Genomic DNA, 19,323 nt, shown 5'->3' on the forward strand with positions numbered 1-19,323 from the left:
TGAAATCTTTGATTTACTACTGGCTGGTAAGTACCAGGATTTGGGAAATCTAGCCTCTCTTGGAATTCACACAAAAAAACCCTTAATTTTTTAAAATAGTCCTTTTTAATAATACCATCTCACCTTGAAGTAGTAGGGATCTTCAAATCCAACACATAACATAGATACATGTGTGTCTATGTATAAATGATAAACATTTACACCAAGCGCATTCTTGTATGTATACCAATCTGATAATTAGATCATAAGAGAGAAAGTGTTTTTATGATAAACATCTTGAAGAGAACCAGGGAAAAAATGATATTTACCAATAATATCTGCATAGATTTCCATTTTGTTGTGTTGCTGTGCCAGTGTGAAAGCTTCATTGTTACATTTGGACATGACAAGAAACTGGATGGCAGACCCATAGTCACCAAGCTGTAGAAAAAACCTTTATAAAGCAAAGTACTTTAATTAGCTAGACTCTTAATATAAATTTGTGACTTACAAAATTTTTCAACCAAGAGAAACCACTTAAAAATCAAAATTTATTAGCTAAATTGCAGTTCTTTTTTTTTTTTTTGAGATGGAGTCCCACTCTGTCACCCAGGCTGGAGTGCAGTGGCGCAATCTCGGCTCACTGCAGCCTCCACCTCCTGGGTTCCTGCCTCAGCCTCCCAAGCAGCTGGAACTACAGACATGCACCACCACACCCAGCTAATTTTTTGTATTTTCAGTAGAGATGGGGTTTCACCATGTTGGCCAGGCTGGTCTCGAACTCCTGACCTCAGGTGATCCACCTGCCTCGGCCTCCCAAAGTGCTGGGATTACAGGTGTGAGCCACCACGCCCAGCATGCAGTTCTATCTTATATGCTTACACCTGAAAGACATACTCTCGTCTGCTGACCACAACAGCCTTTGAATTTAAACACTTAGACCTGATAAAAAAAAAAAGACTAAATATTCCTTTTGAATTAATATATTTGATGATAGAAGGCAGAGGCTTACTTTTATGGTTAGTTTTTGAAAGTCCAAAAATATTAATGTATTATGTTACCTGGCTACCATTTTGGCTCCATCCGGAGACTGGGTCTCTCTAACAATATTGACAGCTTTTTCAGGATTATTGAGGTGATCCAGATAGATGCGGATTACGCTTTGCCATTGTTTTGCATTCTCATAAGCCACAACAGCTTCTTTGTATCTATAAAAAAATAGCTCAGATAAACTTTTTTTAACACTGTCAATTTGGGGAGAAAATTTGATAAATATGTAGGACACTTTTAAATTTTATTGATGGTGACTGCTTATTTTTCCTGAATTTCTTTTTCCTTTATCAGAAAAATAACAGGAACCCTCCCACTAAAATGTTCTGTTTAGGAATTTGATAAATGAACAGTAAAATATCAATATTAAATTGTATTTTCCCATCGGAATCAAAGCTATATATTTTTAAACATTTTACTGATTTTTTTTTCCTTTTAAGTAGGAAGATTATAATAGTAATATAGAAAATATAGATTTTTTTTCACAATTATAGATACAGCTTAATGGTGATATATAAAACCTTTATATATCCTCACTCACAAAGCTCAAACCTTTGTGTTGACCTCTAGATAGAGCTCAGGACCCTTCTTCAGTTCCTGATCAGCTCTCAGCTCCCTCCATTTCAACAAGACATTCAGTGTATATCTCTATTTCCTAAGGTTACTTTTCTAAAAGTGAAAGGTATTAAATCTCCTTTAAAAGTTTCTTAGTAGATATTTCCAAGTTAATTTCCAGAGGCTATAGAAAGTTATACTTCTTTAAAAAAAATTTTTATTTTTAAACTTTTATAGAGACAGGCTCTCTCTACGTTGCCCAGGCTGTCCTCAAACTCCTGGCCTCAAGTGATCCTCTTGCCTTGGCCTCCCAAAGTGCAGGGATTCCAGGTGTGAGCCACCACGCCCAGCCCAAAAGTTACATTCCTATCGGTTGTGTACATATAAGCACATTTTGACAACGTGGTTACTAGTTTAAAATAAATATTTCCAAATATGACAATTACTATTAGTGAGGTAGAACCTTTTCATGTTTACATCAAATACAATTTCATAATTGTGTTTTCCTCCTCTGGCACTTGTGTTCTTGTCTTTAGCCTATTTTCCTATTAGTGTCTTTGAGTTTCTTATATTAAGTAGTGGGAGATCTTTGTACGTTTAGGATATTAACTATCCATTGCTATATTTTAACTGTATTACAATAGAGTTATACATTTTTAAATACAGTTAAAATATAGCAATGGATAGTTAAGCAGCTTAAACAAACTTAAACAAGCAGCCATATGTGGCTTAAGCAAGCAGCTGTATGTGTGGAATTCACGTTTCTTCACTTTTCTTTCCCCCTGCATCCGTGATTTATAAAATAATAATCCTCCTTAATAAAATAACAATCACTTTATTTTCATGCCATATTATATCAAAATTTCAACTTCCATTATAAAGCCCTCAAATAAAAAGAGATAATAGTCTGTATTTGAGTATATGAAAGAAACACTGAGGTATATGAGGCACAGGAGGATTTTAATAGTCTGGCACTTCAGGCCAAGTGCCAGGGGTAGATGGAGGTGTTTTCTGTCTTTCTCTGCTTTGCCTTTCTTACAGGGTTGCAAATATCAATGGTTAATTTGTAAAGCTTACATTACTTTAAAATGGTATAAATTTGAGAAAGTGTACAAACCTTCCATCTGCTTCCTTGGCTTTGGCATACTGCAAGTGGATCTTAGGAGAAGAAACGTGGGGCAGAAGATCACCAACTTTTGCCCTGGAAAGGTAGGTCCCGGAGAACAATATGAGTACTGTGTTCACTCCAAAAGTAGTCTGCTATAACCAAATGCTAGGTTTTAGGATTCAAAAACCAGTTATTACTATCTTTCAAAAATCTTGGCTCCTGGCGGGTTGCAGTGGCCTGTAATCCCAGCACTTTGGAAGGCTGAGGTGGGCAGATCACCTGAGGTCAGGAGTTCAAGACCAGCCTGGCCAACATGGTGAAACCCCATCTCTACTAGAAAAATGAAAATAAAAAAATTAGCCAGGGATAGTGGCAGCATGCCTGTAATCCCAGCTACTCAGGAGGCTGAGGCAGGAGAATCACTAGAACCCAGGAGGTGGAGGTTGCAGTGAGCTGAGATCGTGCCAACTGCACTCCAGCCTGAGCAACAGAGAGAGATTCTGTCTCAAAAAAAAGAAAAAAAAAAAAAAAAAAGAAAAATCTTGGCTCCTATAGGTAAAAGCTGATTTCATTGCTTTTTCTCCTAACACCCACTCCACTCCCACCTCTAAAGGTAGAAAAATGGTTAGGCCATTAACTCTTTTATGACAACAGGGTTTTTGTTTTTTCCTACTAATTTATCTGATTAAGGATTTCTCCACACCAAACCAGGAGAATGTGCTATTCTTTGGGAAAATAACTATTAATATGAACTTATCTAAGGAGAACAAAAGAGATGAAGGGCAGGTCTAGATAGGGGAACAGAATGGACAGGGAGAAAGCATGGCAAGGAGGCAAGTGGGGAGCCCCCAGAGGCACGTTCATTTCCAATCCTGTTCAGAAACAAACCGCAGGCAGCTCTTACCAATTCTTAGAGCGGATGTAAACAGATGCTGCTTTGTCATAGTAGAGACCTTTTTCATACAGTTGACCCGCTTCTGAAAATTGCTAAAATAAGACAGGATTATTAAAATACTAAGTTATTATGTATAAAAGACCACATGAATATTGATGCAGAGAAAAGAGGACCTTCATATTCTCCAATATGGCTCCACAGTCTCTTTTAAGGACCCTGCTGGGATGCTTGAGGGCTTGGTTAACCCCTCGACGTATGTCTCCCATTCTTATGGACATCTGGGCCACTCCAGCCAGACAAGCTTCATCATGCTCCTGCAATCACAAGGCAAACACTAACAAATCAGATTCTAACTTAACACGATGTGTTTAAGACAGAACAATGAATTTAACTCTAAAATGAGTCCAAAGGTTATGGTTTACTTTCATCTTTTCAGGGAAGTCTCATGATTTTAAAATAACACTTGAGTCTTTTTTTTTTTTTTTAAAAAAACCAGCTATTACAAAATTATATTTTGTTCTGCAAAAGCCTAGATCAACTTTATGGTTAAGACCAAATTTTTACTATCCCTCATATGTCTTTTTGGTATAAAATTTAATATAAAAAGTAATATACTGGCTATATAGCATAAATGCTATGAATAAAATTAAGAAAATCATTTATCAAATTGAAGATTTCTCTATGAGGCATGATTAAACATAAAAACTTCATTTCTTTAGTAATTGTTAAATTCATTAAAGATACCAAAGACAGCTAAAGAACTTATCAAATAACTAATCTCTACTAGTAAGATGTAATGTCAGATTATATTTTATCTAAATCAGCATGTCTAGTAAAACTTTCTGTGATGACAGAAATGTTCTGTATCTGCCCTGTCCAATATGGTAGCTACTGGGCATTTGAAATACGGCTGGTGCAACAGAGGAATTGAATTTTAAATTTTATTTAACTTTAAATAATTTAAGTAGACACAAGTGGCTAGTGGTTACTGTATTTGACGATGCAGATAAAGAATGAACTAAAATTGATGTAACCAGACAAAGAAAATGTCAAAAACCTAAGAGATAAATGAGCAAAGGACATGATCAGACAATTCATTAAAAAATACAAGTGGAAACAAAATACAATTGGCCAATAAATAAATAAAAACATGCTCAACTTCACCAATAATCAAATATACATAAAATAAAATATCTTTTTTGCTTATAAAACTGGTAGAGATAAAACAACTGATAACATTCAGTTTTGCTGAGAATGAAGGGGACACTATCATACATGGAGGGTGTGTGAATTACTACAATTTCTTTTGAACAGCAATTTAGCCATGTCAAAAATGAAAAGTACACTTTGTGACTTATAAGAAAATATTCTTCAGAAATACTATCATAGGTAGCTAAAGATACATGTACTAGGTAGAATATTCATTGCAGTGATTTTTAAAAATGAATTTAATTTTTAAATTTTTACTTTTAATTTTAAAAAGCTGTTGTTTTTTTAGAGAGACTGGGTCTCATTCTATTGCCTAGGCTGGAGTGCAGTGATGCAATGCTACCATACCCAGCTAATTTTTTATTTTTAAATTTGTAGAGATGGGCCGGGCATGGTGGCTCAAGCCTATTATCCCAGCACTTTGGGAGGCTGAGGTGGGTGGATCACTTGAGGCCAGGAGTTCAAGACCTTCCTGGCTAACATGGCAAAACCCTGTCTCTACCAAAAATACAAAAATTAGCCAATCGTGGTGGCACATGCCTGTAATCCCAGCTATTCGGGAGGCTGAGGTACAAGAATCGCTTGAACCCAAGAGGTAAAGGTTGCAGTGAGCCAGGATCTCACCACTGCACTCCAGCCTGGGCAACACAGTGAAAGACTGTCTCCAAAAGGAAAATAAACAAATACATTTGTAGAGATGGGGGTCTTGCTTTGTTGTCCAGGCTGGTTTTGAACTCCTGGTGCCAAGCATTCCTCCCACCTTGGCCTCCCAAAGTACTGGTTATCACTAGCAAGAGCCATTGTGTCTGGCCTGCAGTATTTTTGATGATAGAAAAAACCCCACAACTATACTTCAGAAAGGTAGTGGATAAAAAAAATTATAGTACATCCAAACAATGGAATATTAGAAGCTCTTAAAAGATTAAGACTGGCTGGGTACAGTGGCTCATGCCTGTAATCCCAGTGCTTAGGGAGGCTAAGGCGGGAGGATGGCTTGAGGTTAGGAGTTTGAAGCTTCAGTAAACTACGATTATGCCACTACATTCCAGCCTGGGAGACAGAGTGAGATAAAAATAAAAATAAAAATTTTTAATTTTATTACAAAAATAAAAAAAAAAATTTTTAATTTTATTACAAAAATAAAAATAAAAAATCATCTGGGTATGGTAGCATGTACCAGTAGTCCCAGCTAATAGGGAGGCTGGAGCAGGAGGATCACTTGAGCCCAGGAGTCTGAGGCTGCAGTGAGCTGTGATTCTTCTACTGCACCCCAGTGTGCACAACAGAATGAGACCCTGTCTCAAAAATAAAAAGATTAAGACAGATTCATATGTATTGATTTGGAAAGGCCATGAAGAAAGCAAAATGCTGCTTTGCACAGAGTGAATACTCAATGATCTTTGCTGAGTGAATGGAAATGAATGATTTAATTTTTGGTAAAAAAAAAAATCCATATTTACAAGTATGCTTAGAAGAGCTTCTGGATGAAAACATATAACATCATTAACAGTAGTTACCATTAAGGGGTGTGGATGGAGGAGAGAATACTGGACTCACTTTTCTTTCTTTTTTTTTTTTTTGAGACAGAGTTTCCCTCTCGTCGCCCAGGCTGGAGTACAATGGTGCGATCTCAGCTCACTACAACCTCTGCTTCCCAATTCAAGTGATTCTCCTGCCTCAGCTACCCAAGTAGCTGGGATTACAGGCGTGTGCCACCACACCCGGCTAATTTTGTATTTTTAGTAGAGACAGGGTTTAACCATGTTGGCCAGGCTGGTCTCCTGACCTAAAGTGATCTACCGGCCTCAGCCTCCCAAAGTGCTGGGGTTACCAGCGTGAGCCACCGCGCCCGGCCCTGAACCCATTTTTTTTTGTTTTTCAGATATAGTCTCACTCTGTTGCCCAGGCTGGGGTGCAATGGTGCAATCTCGGCTCACTGCAACCTCTGCCTTCTGGGTTCAAGCGATTCTCTCCACCTCAGCCTCCCAAGTAGCTGGGATTACAGGCGCCCGTCATCACGGCTGGCTAATTTTTGTATTTCTAGTAGAGATGGGGTTTTGCCACATTGGCCTGGACTCACTTTTCATGTTAACATATTTTGATGATTTTTCAAATTAGCTATCATGAGGTTGCATTACTTTTGTAATAAAAATGCTATATATAAAACACAAAGTCAAAAGATTTTCAACCTTCACAAGACATCACCTAACTTAAAAACAGCAATTATTATTATAAATCTTAGCTTTTTAAGCTAGAATTCTGGGATGGGAAGAAGAGGTGGCACAGTGGGTCATGCTCTCCAGGGTCATCTTAAAAGATACAATATGAGAAAGAAACGGCAGAGTGAAGTTTTATGGATTGGGAATTCACTTTCAAAATGGTTATTGAAACTTTTTTTTTTTTTCAGATCTCGCTCTGTCACCCAGGCTGGAGTGCAGTGGCATAATCTTGGCTGACTGCAACCTCCTCCTTCCAGGTTCAAGTGATTCTTCTGACTCAGCCTCCTGAGTAGCTGGGACTACAGGCGTGCACCACCACGCCTGGCTAATTTTTGTATTTTTTTTTTTTTTTTTTAGTAGAGATGGGGTTTCACCATATTGGCCAGGCTTGTCTTGAACTCCTGACCTTGTGATCCGCCCGCCTTGGCCTCTCAAAGTGCTAGGATTACAGGTGTGAGTCACCGCGCCTGGCCTACTGAAACTTTTAAAAAGAGCAAAAGGAAAAACCTTATGAAAATCATAGCCTATAAGTAAGAAAGGATAAAAATCTTATTTCCAACTTTAATGAGACTTATATTAAGAATGTAAAACTTATCAGACTGATAAAAATATTGTCATCATCACATTTTAAGAGCTTGAAGTGTTTTAAAATGATTTAACTATTTCCTTGCAAGGTTGTTAGTAAACCAAAGAAAAGGCTCACCTGCTAGATATTAAATACAATACAAATAAGACCATGATTTTTAAAAATGAAACTGAAAACAAACCCAGAGATACTTAGGCATATCTTATCTTTATCCAAGGTTACCTTATTATCACCTGTTATTCCTTTCTCATAATGAGCCAAAGCATTTACATAATCACCCCTGAAAAAAAAAAGAGTGAATTTTAATATATATTCTAGAATTTTATTTACATATACTTTTTCCTTTTCTTTTTTTCTTTTCTTTTTTTTTTTTTAGAGACAGGGTCTCACTCTGTTGCCCAGGCTGGAGTGCAGTGGCACAGTCACAACTCACTGTAGTCCCGACCTCACTGGCTCAAGTGATCTTCCAGCCTCAGCCTCCTGAGTAGTTGAGACTATAGGCATGTGCCACCATGCCTTGCAAAGTTTTAAAAGAATTTTTTGTAGAGACAAGGTCTCACTATGTTGCCAGGGCTGGTCTTGAACTCCTGGACTCAAATGATCCACCACTTCGGCCTCCCAAAGTGCTGGGATTACAGACATAAGCCACCACTGGGGCGTAGTAGACCAATTTACAAATACAAGATTTAAAAGATAATCTTTGTCACTGAGTTGCTTAAGCTCACAAAAGATGTGGAACACTACAGATGCATTCTTTCAAAGTGCAGTCTGTCATTATGTTGCTATTTTAAAAGTAATTATTAAGCTGGGTTATGCTATACTATAAGGTACTTACTGTGTGGTATGCTAGGCATTTTGAGGAGCTACATTAATTTTTTTTTTAAATTCCAGGGTACATGTGCAGGATGTGCAGGTTTGTTACATAGGTAAACATGTGCCATGGTGGTTTGCTTTACCTATCAACCCATCACCTAAGTATTAAGCCTAGCATGTATTAGCTATTTTTTCTGATAAGAAGCTACATTAATTTTATTGGCTACTTTTGGTTATTTCCTTTGGGGCACTAAATGACAACCATGTGACCATAAAACACATTTTTTTTTTAACCAAAGGCCTAATATTTACAAGAGTATATATTGAGGGAATCTGGAAGGCTGTCAATTTATTAAAGGGTAGAAGTGGAGGAATACATTGGAGATTACAGTACCGAGGGCTCTGGTTCTTACACCAAGAGAAAGTATTAATATACATGATATAAATAATATTCCCGGGCCAGGCACAGTGGCTCACGTCTGTAATCCCAGCACTTTGGGAGGCCGAGGTGCACGGATCATGAGGTCAGGAGTTCAAGACCAGTCTGACCAACATGGTAAAACCCTGTCTCTATTAAAAATACAAAAATTAGCCGGGTGTGGTGGCATGCACCTGTAATCCCAGCTACTTGGGAGGCTAAGGCAGGAGAATTGCTTGAACCCGGGAGGCAGAGTTTGCAGTGAGCTGAAATTGTGCCACTGTACTCCAGCCTGGGTGACACAGTGAGACTCCATCTCAAAAAAAAAATAATAACTATAATAATCTTCTCTTCCCATGACTGATGCTAACATGGATCTGCATATACAGAAGACTTTTATTATTTCAATTTATTTTCATTGTTTGGGATAGAATGAATCAATGATTTGCCTAAGATACTTTTTGGGATCTATCTTCCTCTAAGAAACCATCTTCTCCAGGATAAATTAATCAGCTCTGAAACGGCATGATTTGAGATCTACCTTATCACTACTTTATCAGCTTAGGCAAGGTACTAAACCTCTCTAAGCCTCACTCACTTTCCTCATCTATTAATGTACAAGGACATTTTTGGAAAAGAAGCTGTTCTGCAGTTGAGAACTTTCTTTTGGTCAGCCTAGGACTCCACAGTCAGCAATGTTCCTAAGTAGAAATTACCAATATGGACCTGATGACATCAACCAAGCTAGGGATTTTTCCTGAGAATAGGGAGGAGACACTCTCAGGAGATATCCCTAGCTCAGCTGATATAATCAATTGGGTTGACAGTTCTTCCCACAGGAGCCTGAGATTTTCCTTGGGCAAGCTAAATTAATATTTTGGAACTCTCACTTTATTTTTATGTTATTTTTAGCTCACTGGATTATTTATTATTTTATTTTGAAGCTCTCATATGGAACTAACTCATTAGTTTAATCCCAGACTTTAGTAAGTTAAATCTCAACCAGACCTGACAGACTGGCCCTGCTTTGACCTAATCAAGGTCTTGGATGCATAATGAAACAGACTGTTGAAATTGAACACAGGCCTAGGGTCTTAGGTGTCAAAGTCATAGCTAGTGGCTACTCAGGTATTTGATGACAATGAACTATACCTAGGTTAGTTCCTATTATCACAAGGAAATTCCTTCAGACTATTGGGGGCTACAGTGTGTGTACATTAGGGTCCGAAGATCTGCATACGAATATCAGTGAAAGCTTTGAGAATCAGTGGCTTCGTGGTCAAGTGATGAGCAGAAAGGGTTAGAAACAACAACACAGAGGCTTTCAGTTGAACTCAGTTCATCTGACCATAATGAGACAAGTTTGAGAATTTGTTACAAAACTTCAATTTTCCTGAAGGAAGTGAAAATCGAAGTGTTCAGGATGGTCCGAGGGCTTACTGAGGCGTCTGTACTCTGACAGGACTTGGTGGATCATCTTTCCTTCTTAGCACAGAAATTTTATATTCTAAGACTCAGTCATCCTCAGGACGCAGGTGGAGGGCCAGGACAATGGGGCCCTGTCTCTTGTGTTATGTACTAAGATTCCAACATCACTTTTTGGTATAGGCATTTATAAGGAACAGAAATGTGGCAAACTGAAATCAAGATTGGTTAAGAAGAAAATCTCTATAACGTTTTTAATCTGTAGAATAGAAAATTTGAAATAAGATATCGTGGTTAGAAATGAAAGAGTACTTCTTTTTTTGAGACAGGGTCTTGCTCCACTGCCTAGGCTGGTGGGTAGTGGTGTGATCACAGCTCACAGCAGCCTCAACCTTCTGGGGCTCAAGTGATCCTCTCATCTCAGCCTCTCTAGCAGCTGGGACTACAGTCATGTGACCCCAGGCCTGGCTAGCTTTTTTTTTTTTCTTTGTAGAGACAAGTTCTCATTATGTTGCCAAGGCTGGTCTCAAACTCCTGAGCTCAAGCAGTCTTCCTCCCTTGGGCCTCTCAAAGTGCTAGGATTACAGGCACGAGCCACCGTACCTGGTCCAAAGACTACTTTTTGACAGAATAACTCCTACAACATGAATTTATGTGTCAGTATTCTCAATGAATCCAAAGTCTCTATGACAGTAAAGTAGAACTATGTAAAAATGTTTTTAGAAAAAATCAAACGTTAGAACTATACTTTCTTTGTTTAAAGACTAATCTTTTTCCATATTTTAATATTTTTGAATGTTGGAATGTATCATAATAAATGTCAAAAGAAATTGGTTGTCATTACACATACATGTACAAAATTATATTTGCAAATAAATTATTCATTTATTTTCTCTGCAGATATTTGCATTGGTAGCACCAACCATGGCTGAATGTTAACTTAAAACTGGATCCTAAATGCCTCTAAAATTACACTTCGATGCAACACTGCAATAAAAATGTATAGTCTGTCAATTAAGACTATTGACAATTAAGAGGGTCTAGCAATTAAGATCACTAGAAAATTCTAAATTTCTCAGAATAGATTATGGAATTTCCAAAGGAAAGAGAGATTTGTGACTCCTATTCATGCATCATAAAGGTCTATTACTCAAGCACTCAATATCCTCCTGGGAAGAGTTTTTGGCTTGAATTGCAACAGCAATTGTCTAATTTTCATACATGTGCAACTCAAAAAAGAAAAACTGTAATTAAAAAAAATCATTTAGTTAAAAAAATGTATGTATCTGTGAGGTACAAGTGCACGTCTTTGCATGCATATATTGGGTAGCGGTGAAGTCTGGACTTTTAGTATACCCAGGTAATTTTTCAACCCTCATCCACCCTCCCACCTTTCGGAGTCTCCAGTGTCTATTATTCCTCTCTGTATGTCCTTGCGTACCCATGGCTGAGCTCCCACTTATGAGTGAGAACATGCAGTATTTGACTTTGTGAGTTACTTCCCTTTGGCCTCCAGTTCCATCCATGTTGCTGCAAAAGACACAATTTATTCTTGTTTTATGGCTGAGTAGTATTCTATGGTGTGTGTGTCTGTGTGTGTGTGTGTGTGTGTGTGTGTGTGTGTATACCACATTTTCTTTCTCCAGTGCTCCACTGATGGGACACTTAGGTTGATTCCTTACCTTTGCTATTATGAATAGTGTTGCAATAAACATATGAGTGCAGGTATCTTTTTGATATAATGATTTCTTTCCCTTTGGGTATACACTCAGTAGTGGTATTACTGGGTTGAATGGTAGTTCTAGTTTTAGTTCTTTGAGAAATCTCCATACTGTTTTCCATAAAGGTTCTACTAATTTACATTCCTATCAACAGTATATAAGCATTCCCTTTTCTCCACATCGTTACCAACATGTATTATTTTTAGACTTTTTAATAATAGCTATTCTGACTGGTATAAGATGGTATTTCATTGTGGTTTTAATTTGCATTTTTCTGATGATTAATAATATTGAACATTTTTTCATATTTTTGTTGGCTGCTTATATGTTTTCTTTTGAAAAATGTCTATTTATGTCCTTGCCCACTTTTTAATGAGGTTATTTGTTTTTTTCTTGTTGAGTTGTTTGAGTTCCTTGCAGATTCTGGATATTCACTTGTTGCTGGATGCATAGTTTGTAAATATTTTTTCCCATTCTGTTGGTTGTCTGTTTGCTCTGTTGATTGTTTCTTTTGCTGTGTAGAAGCTTTTTAGTTTAATTAAGTCCCATTTGTCTACTTTTGTTAGAAAAAACTATAATTCTAAGCAAATAGAAAATGTAGACCAAACCTTGGTGTTTTTCGCTATGGTTTGAAATTACAGAGCAAATCCTCGAAGTGTTAAAGGAGGTCAGAACCATGAACATAAGTTAGGAAAAACAGTGTGATGCTATGCATAGTTGTTGATGGCCACATGTGATTAAAAATAATATTTAGGCTGGGCGCAGTGGCTCGCACTTCTAATCCTAGCACTTTGGGAAGCTGAGTTGGGAGGATCACTTGGGCCCAGGAGACCAGCCTGGTCAAGATGATGAGACCCTGTCTCTCTAAAAATTAAAAAAAATTTAAAAATTAGCCAGGCCTTGTGGTGCATGCCTATAGTCCCAGCTACTCGGGAGGCTGAGATAGGAGGATCACTTGAGCACAGGAGTTCAAGGCTACAGTGAGCTATGATCATACCACAGCCTCCAGCCTGGGTAACAGAGAGAGATCCTGTCTCTATTAAAAATAATAATAATAATAATAATAATAACATTTAGATTCTAAATGCAGAAACAGCTTAGATCCAGACTTAGATTTTGATGCTGAAAACTTAAAGTGGATAATGCATGGATAAGACATTGTTAGAAAAAACATTTTTCAGATATATAATTAATACAGTATTTTTTCTCTAAAAAAATTATTAAATCAATGGAGGGCCTTATCATTAATGGAAGTTTCGAACTGAAGATATTTGCAGTCATCAGCTACTGACTGAAATGTATAAAAACAAAGACTTACGCGAATTCAAGCTGAATAGCATATTCTTTTGATATAAAAGGTATCTGGTCTGGGGCCAAACGCTTTGCCAGTTGTAGAGCACTGTCCCAATGCTGTAAATCCCTTCTCATCTGTTAAGAAGAGAAAGACCTTAATTTCAAATGAGCAAAATTTTTCAAAGTTACCACCAAGAGCTAGTTTTAATAAAACTAATTACAAAACCTTTTTGTTTAAATAATGAAACTTGATCTTTACAATGATAATATATTACTATAGTATGCATACTCAATAGGGTCTTGATAGAGCCCTGAAGGAGGCAAAAATTGATTCTTGGAGGGGCAAAAACATCTTAGCTATTATAATGGTTTGTGGCCCTCCAAAACTCAGTCTTACCTAACAAAATCTTAGTCCTTAGTATTTAATTTTTCTCAGCAGGGAGTAATCAAATTAAATTAATGTAATCAATTAAAGTTAATTTTTATTTTTAGAAGGTGGTGATTTTAAAAAGTTGAGAACACTTTGCTACAGGAATTGGTGTTTTTTTCTTAGAAAATCTGAAGCTATATCACAACACAAGTAATAGCAAACATAACTAAAATGTAAATATATCTTTCTTCCTAGTTCCTGTGGTCTTTTTTCTCTGCCTGGTACATAATTCTAAATATAAACTAATCATTAAATAATCTTTTAAAGTTCATTCCTCACTTTATTCATACTTCCTAAACAATAATAGCTAACATTTTTCAAGTGTTATTATCTGCCAGATACTGTTCTAGGGGATTAGCTTATTTATCTTTCATGACTACCCTTTTGCAATGTATTAATACTTTCTTGTATCCATTTTAGAGATCCAGAAACTAAGGCAAAGAGAGCCTCCTCTGTATATAAGCTTACACAGCCGGTACATGACAGAGCTGGGCAGTAGGGCTCTGCCTCTGAACTCTTCACCTGGTTAACTCATCAGCTGTCAAAGTGAGGTTAAAGAGTAATCATCCCTCTCCATTATCAATCCATTACCTCAAATCCTTTCCAAGTCTAGCAGCACATGACAAGTGCCCACAGTTAAATGCAGAAGAGTTGAGATGACATCTTTCCCCTCAGTCATCACAGCCACATTCCTATTTCAGTGAGTACTAATCCAAGTTTTGAAAACTTCTCAGGGTGTCCCAGTTATCTTAAATAATATTGTAAAATTACCTACATTTTTCTTAAAACAAAGTTAATTTAGTTCACTTAAAATTTAAAAATGAAAATTTGCTATAGAATGATTTGTAAAAGGAAAGTTGTAAAATTAATAACAAATACTTCCAAAACAACCTCTTTTACACAGTTGTAGAAATGCCAGTTTTAGGTGAAATAATATTAATGATTACAATAGCTAATGATGTGTCTTTACCATTGATCAGGCACTGTGCTAAAAGACCTCATTCTCATTTTTAAATCTTTACAAATATCCCGTGGGCTAGATATTATTCTTCCTACTTTAAAGAAATAGGATCTAGGGCTCAGAAAGGTTAAATAGCATGTCCAAGCTTATACAGAGCTGGAATTTGAACCCAGACATGTCTGACTGTGAAGTCTATGCTCCTCATTGCTAGTCTATATTGCCACGTTTCCCTTCTTCCCTGCCCTTGAAATAACTAGGCCCTTCATCCTGCTCTAGGCCCTCTCCTGCAATGCTCACCTCTGGGAAACCAGTGATGGTACACTAGTCCTTAGCTCACCTCTTAATACACAACAGAATTTCACACAGTAAGGATAAATGTGCCTCGGTTTTTCCATCTGGAAAACATAGAAAAAACCAATCCTATCTCACAGGATTGTTGTGAGGGTTAAATGAATTAATACATGTCAAGTGCTTAGAAAAGTGCCTGGCCCACGTAAGCACTCAATATATGGTGATATTTTTCCTTGTATATGTTTTTGTAATTTACACAATCTGTTCTCTTTGGACACATTTAGATTTCAATTAGTAATGTTATAATACCATGCATTTTATGCCTCCACAAAATGCAGAATAAACATATTTTTGAATTATAATTTTAATGATTAACATTATAATTAATGAGTACTCAGGGCTTCTTAAACTGACATGTTTGAATTTTAGGAGGGGGAAGGCATATAGTGTCTGTGCTGAGAAATTTTAATTATATACAAGGGGTGATCCTCCTTTGCATGTTCTTATGTTCTTTCCTTTTTTTTTTTTTTTTGAGACAGAGTCTCGCTCTGTCATCCAGGCTGGAGTGCAGTGGTACAATCTTGGCTCACTGCAATCTCTGCCTCCTAGGTTCAAGCGATTCTCCTGCCCCAGCCTCCAAGTAGCTGGGATTACAGGCTCACTGCAACCTCCACCTCCCAGGTTCAAGCAGTTCTCCTGTCTCAGCCTCCCGAGTAGCTGGAATTACAGGCACATGCCACCACATCTGGCTAATTTTTGTATTTTTAGTTGAGATGAGGTTTCATCATATTGGTCAGGCTGGTCTCGAACTTCTGACCTCAGGTGATCCATCCACTTTGGCCTCCCAAAGTGCTGGGATTAGAGGCGTGAGCCACTGCACCCGGCCCCATTTTTTTTTTCCCCTTTCCCCACTGGATACCTCTTACACAATTTCCATTCTTATTTGCTGCCATACCTCCAGGGCAGCAATAGGACAGCTGGATGCAAGGTACAGGTCCTGAGCCAGGATATAATTGTTGGTAAACATGGCAAGGTGTCCTGCCAAAAGATTGTAGTCCTCTATTCCCTACAAATAAAAGCAATTTTGATGAGAAAAAAAATGCAAGAGTTTAACTTTTTTTATTTTTATTTTATTATTATTATACTTTAAGTTTTAGGGTACATGTGCACAATGTGCAGGTTACATATGTATACATGTGCCATGTTGGTGTGCTGCACCCATTAACTCATCATTTAGCATTAGGTATATCTCCTAATGCTATCCCTCCCCCCTCCCCCCACCCCACAACAGTCCCCGGAGTGTGATGTTCCCCTTCCTGTGTCCATGTGTTCTCATTGTTCAATTCCCACCTATGCATGAGAACATGCAGTGTTTGCCAGAATCTACAATGAACTCAAACAAATTTACAAGAAAAAAACAAATGACCCCATCAAAAAGTGGGCGAAGGATATGAACAGACACTTCTCAAAAGAAGACATTTGTGAAGCCAAAAAACACATGAAAAAAGGCTCATCATCATTGGCCATCAGAGAAATGCAAATCAAAACCACAATGAGATACCATCTCACACCAGTTAGAATGGCGATCATTAAAAAGTCAGGAAACAACAGGTGCTGGAGAGGATGTGGAGAAATAGGAACACTACTCATCTGACAAAAGGCTAATATCTAGAAACTTTTTTTTTTTTTTAAGGACTTTGATCAGTAGGAAGTGGTAATGTTCTATCGATTCACTTGTTTAAGAGTTAGGTAGGATTAAACACAAAAAATTTAGACTGCATTTAACTTAAACTAGCATTTAAATCTTAACTTGATAATTCTATAACATGCTGTTTACCTTTATTTGTTCCAAGGACATCACTATGCCAACATTTCCAATTCTCCGATAAACAAGGATTGCAAACTCCACTTCCATGTGATGTAGACAAGCTCTGGCCAACTCATTCCAGGCAGCCTCATCATTCAGAATCCTGCATATTTCCCAAGCATCAGAAAACCTGGGAGGTAAGTACATAAGCTTAATCAGAATGCTCCACTTGCCACATGTTAGGCAATTTTCAGACTACGTGTCATCTAATAGTGTGCCCCAGATAAACTGTCTAAAACATTTCTTAACCTGTAATTGTCATTTACAAGTAATGAAAAAACACTTAAGCTTTCTTCCTTTTTTGTGCAGATAAATGTTTTTCCCTGAATTTCTTTTATTAATCTGAATCTACTCTGTAATCAGCCTACTCAATTAACAACTACATTAATTCTGTTCATTTATTTCTTTTTATTTCACACATAGATGAATATTATTTTTGTTCTCACATAAGTCTCATAAAATTAGTATTCTATTCCTATAAATTTAGAAGTTAAAAACAGGGGTCAGCAAACTATGGCTCATGGGCCAAATCTAGTCAGCTGCTGTTTTGAAAATACAGCTTGAGTGGAACAAAGTCACTCATCAGCCCACTCTTTTTTTTTGAAGATGGAGTCTTGCTCTGTTGCCCAGGGTGGAGTGCAGTGGCGCGATCTCACCTAACTGCAACCTCGGCCTCCTGGGTTCAAGTTATTCTCCTGCCTCAGCCTCCCGAGTAGCTGGGACTACAGGCGCGTGCCACCACACCTGGCTAATTTTTTGCATTTTTAGTAGAGACGGGGTTTCACCGTGTTAGCCAGGATGGTCTCGATCTGCTGACCTTGTGATCCGCCCGCCTCGGCCTCTCAAAGTGCTGGGATTACAGGTGTGAGCCACTGCACCCGGCCCAGCCCACTCTTTAATGGATTGTCTGTGGCCACTTTCCTGCTACAACAGCCAGCCTGAGTAGCTGCGATAGAGACCCTATGGCCAGTAAAGCTTGAAATATTTACCATTTGGACCTTAACAGAAAAGGTTTTCTGACCTCTGGTTTAAAACATGAACATAAATGCCAATTAAACTTTTTATGGAACCTCTACATGAGTGAATATATTACATCCATCTGTCTATTCATTCATCCATTTATCTATACCTATCCATTTTTTCATCCAACACACATTTACTGAACTCCTGTTATGTGCTTGGAAACATGATACAAAAATCAACCACAGTTGCTGTCCTTAAGGCAGTCACAATTGGGGAAGGTGGAAGAGACAGATAAGGAAACAAATGACTATAGCATAGTTTGACAGAGGTAACTGAGTGCTTACAATAGGTAACTCTTTGTGCTAAGTCTTTTGCATAAATTCTCTTACCCTAATAACCCTACCCACTGAGTATTATCATTATTTCTCCTTTATAGATTAGGAAAGTGAGGTTTAGAGATGTTAAAAGACTAGCCCAAGGCACACAGAGGTAAGTGGTGTCATGCTCTTAACCACTGTGTATACTGCATCCTGGCTCTGAGGCAACACATCAGAAAGACCCCAAGCAGGACTGCCTGTGGTGGTGGGGAAGTCGGGGAAGGCTTCCTGGAGCCGGAAATGGCTCCACTAATCGCTGATGGGTAAAGAAAGAGGGGTTACTACATTCAGAGATGGGGAAAAGGCATTCCAGGAAGAATCATGAAATATATGCAATTTCAGCAGCCAGTGGAACAGAGAGGGAGTTGAGTGGAGAACTGGTGTTAAATTATGAAGTGCCTAGTAGGTCATGGAGGTCCCCCAGGGATTTGGATTTGTTTGTAAAGACAATAGAAAGTCACTGAAGGATCTTGAGCAGGGAAATGAGAGGATCAAATCAAACTTTCAAAAGTGTGTGGGGAACAGATGAGATCGTTACAAGGCTATTGGCAGACAGAGCAGTTAGGAAGTGGTTAGTTACATTACACATTATTCCAAGTGAGGGCCTGGGAATAGACGAGGGAACACAGGAGGAGGAAAGGAGCTGGTGTATGTGTGTGTTAAGGCATGTGCATGTGTGATTACAGTGAGGGAAAATAGGGGTCTGTGGAAATTGCTGAGTTCAGTTTTAGAAAGGGCAAGTTTGAAGAGCTCATGGACTTCCAAGGACATATGACTGGAAGGTAGTTGTAAGTACAGGTTTAAGACAAAGACACAGATTTTAGAGTCAGCTTCATATGGGTGGTATGTTGAGCCATGTTAAGCGGAGGAAATTCACTCAGGAAGAATAATTAGAGTAAGAAGAGAAGGAAACTCATGAGACCCCAATAAATAGCAACATTTAAGAGAGGCTCGGAAGAATTAGAACGTCAAAGGAATTCACGGTGGCTCTAGGAGATAAGAGAAAAAAACACGAAAAGGAAATTATAAGCAAAGCAAAATCAAATTTCGTTATGATGAAATCAAGATATTGTTGAAATAATTAGGTTTATTAGGATTTCCCAATAACTGGGCTCTTTGGAAGCTTAGAAACTGTTTTGTTCTTAAGGGATTTTCTTGTAATA

At 37.8% G+C, this 19,323-nt stretch overlaps 1 protein-coding gene across 7 annotated transcripts in view; it reads right to left on the reverse strand.

Moving 5' to 3' along the window:
- Positions 1-19,323, reverse strand: part of WDR19 (WD repeat domain 19) — a 98,621-nt gene that overhangs the window by 31,633 nt on the left and 47,665 nt on the right. For all 7 annotated transcript variants that reach the window (XR_004027209.1, XR_004027211.1, XR_004027210.1 and 4 more), the window contains 9 exons: positions 16,791-16,950; positions 15,909-16,019; positions 13,297-13,406; positions 7,824-7,881; positions 3,761-3,901; positions 3,597-3,679; positions 2,702-2,785; positions 1,041-1,187; positions 309-433 (listed from right to left, as the gene is read on the reverse strand). Coding sequence is in view for 4 of the 7 variants with exons in the window: in XM_030800832.1 (XP_030656692.1) it covers positions 309-433; positions 1,041-1,187; positions 2,702-2,785; positions 3,597-3,679; positions 3,761-3,901; positions 7,824-7,881; positions 13,297-13,406; positions 15,909-16,019; positions 16,791-16,950 (1,019 nt within the window). In the remaining 3 variants the exon portion in view is untranslated. The remainder of the gene's footprint in view (positions 1-308; positions 434-1,040; positions 1,188-2,701; positions 2,786-3,596; positions 3,680-3,760; positions 3,902-7,823; positions 7,882-13,296; positions 13,407-15,908; positions 16,020-16,790; positions 16,951-19,323) is intronic.

This window comes from Nomascus leucogenys, chromosome 20 (genome assembly GCF_006542625.1).
Source record: "Nomascus leucogenys isolate Asia chromosome 20, Asia_NLE_v1, whole genome shotgun sequence".
NCBI lineage: Eukaryota > Metazoa > Chordata > Mammalia > Primates > Hylobatidae > Nomascus > Nomascus leucogenys.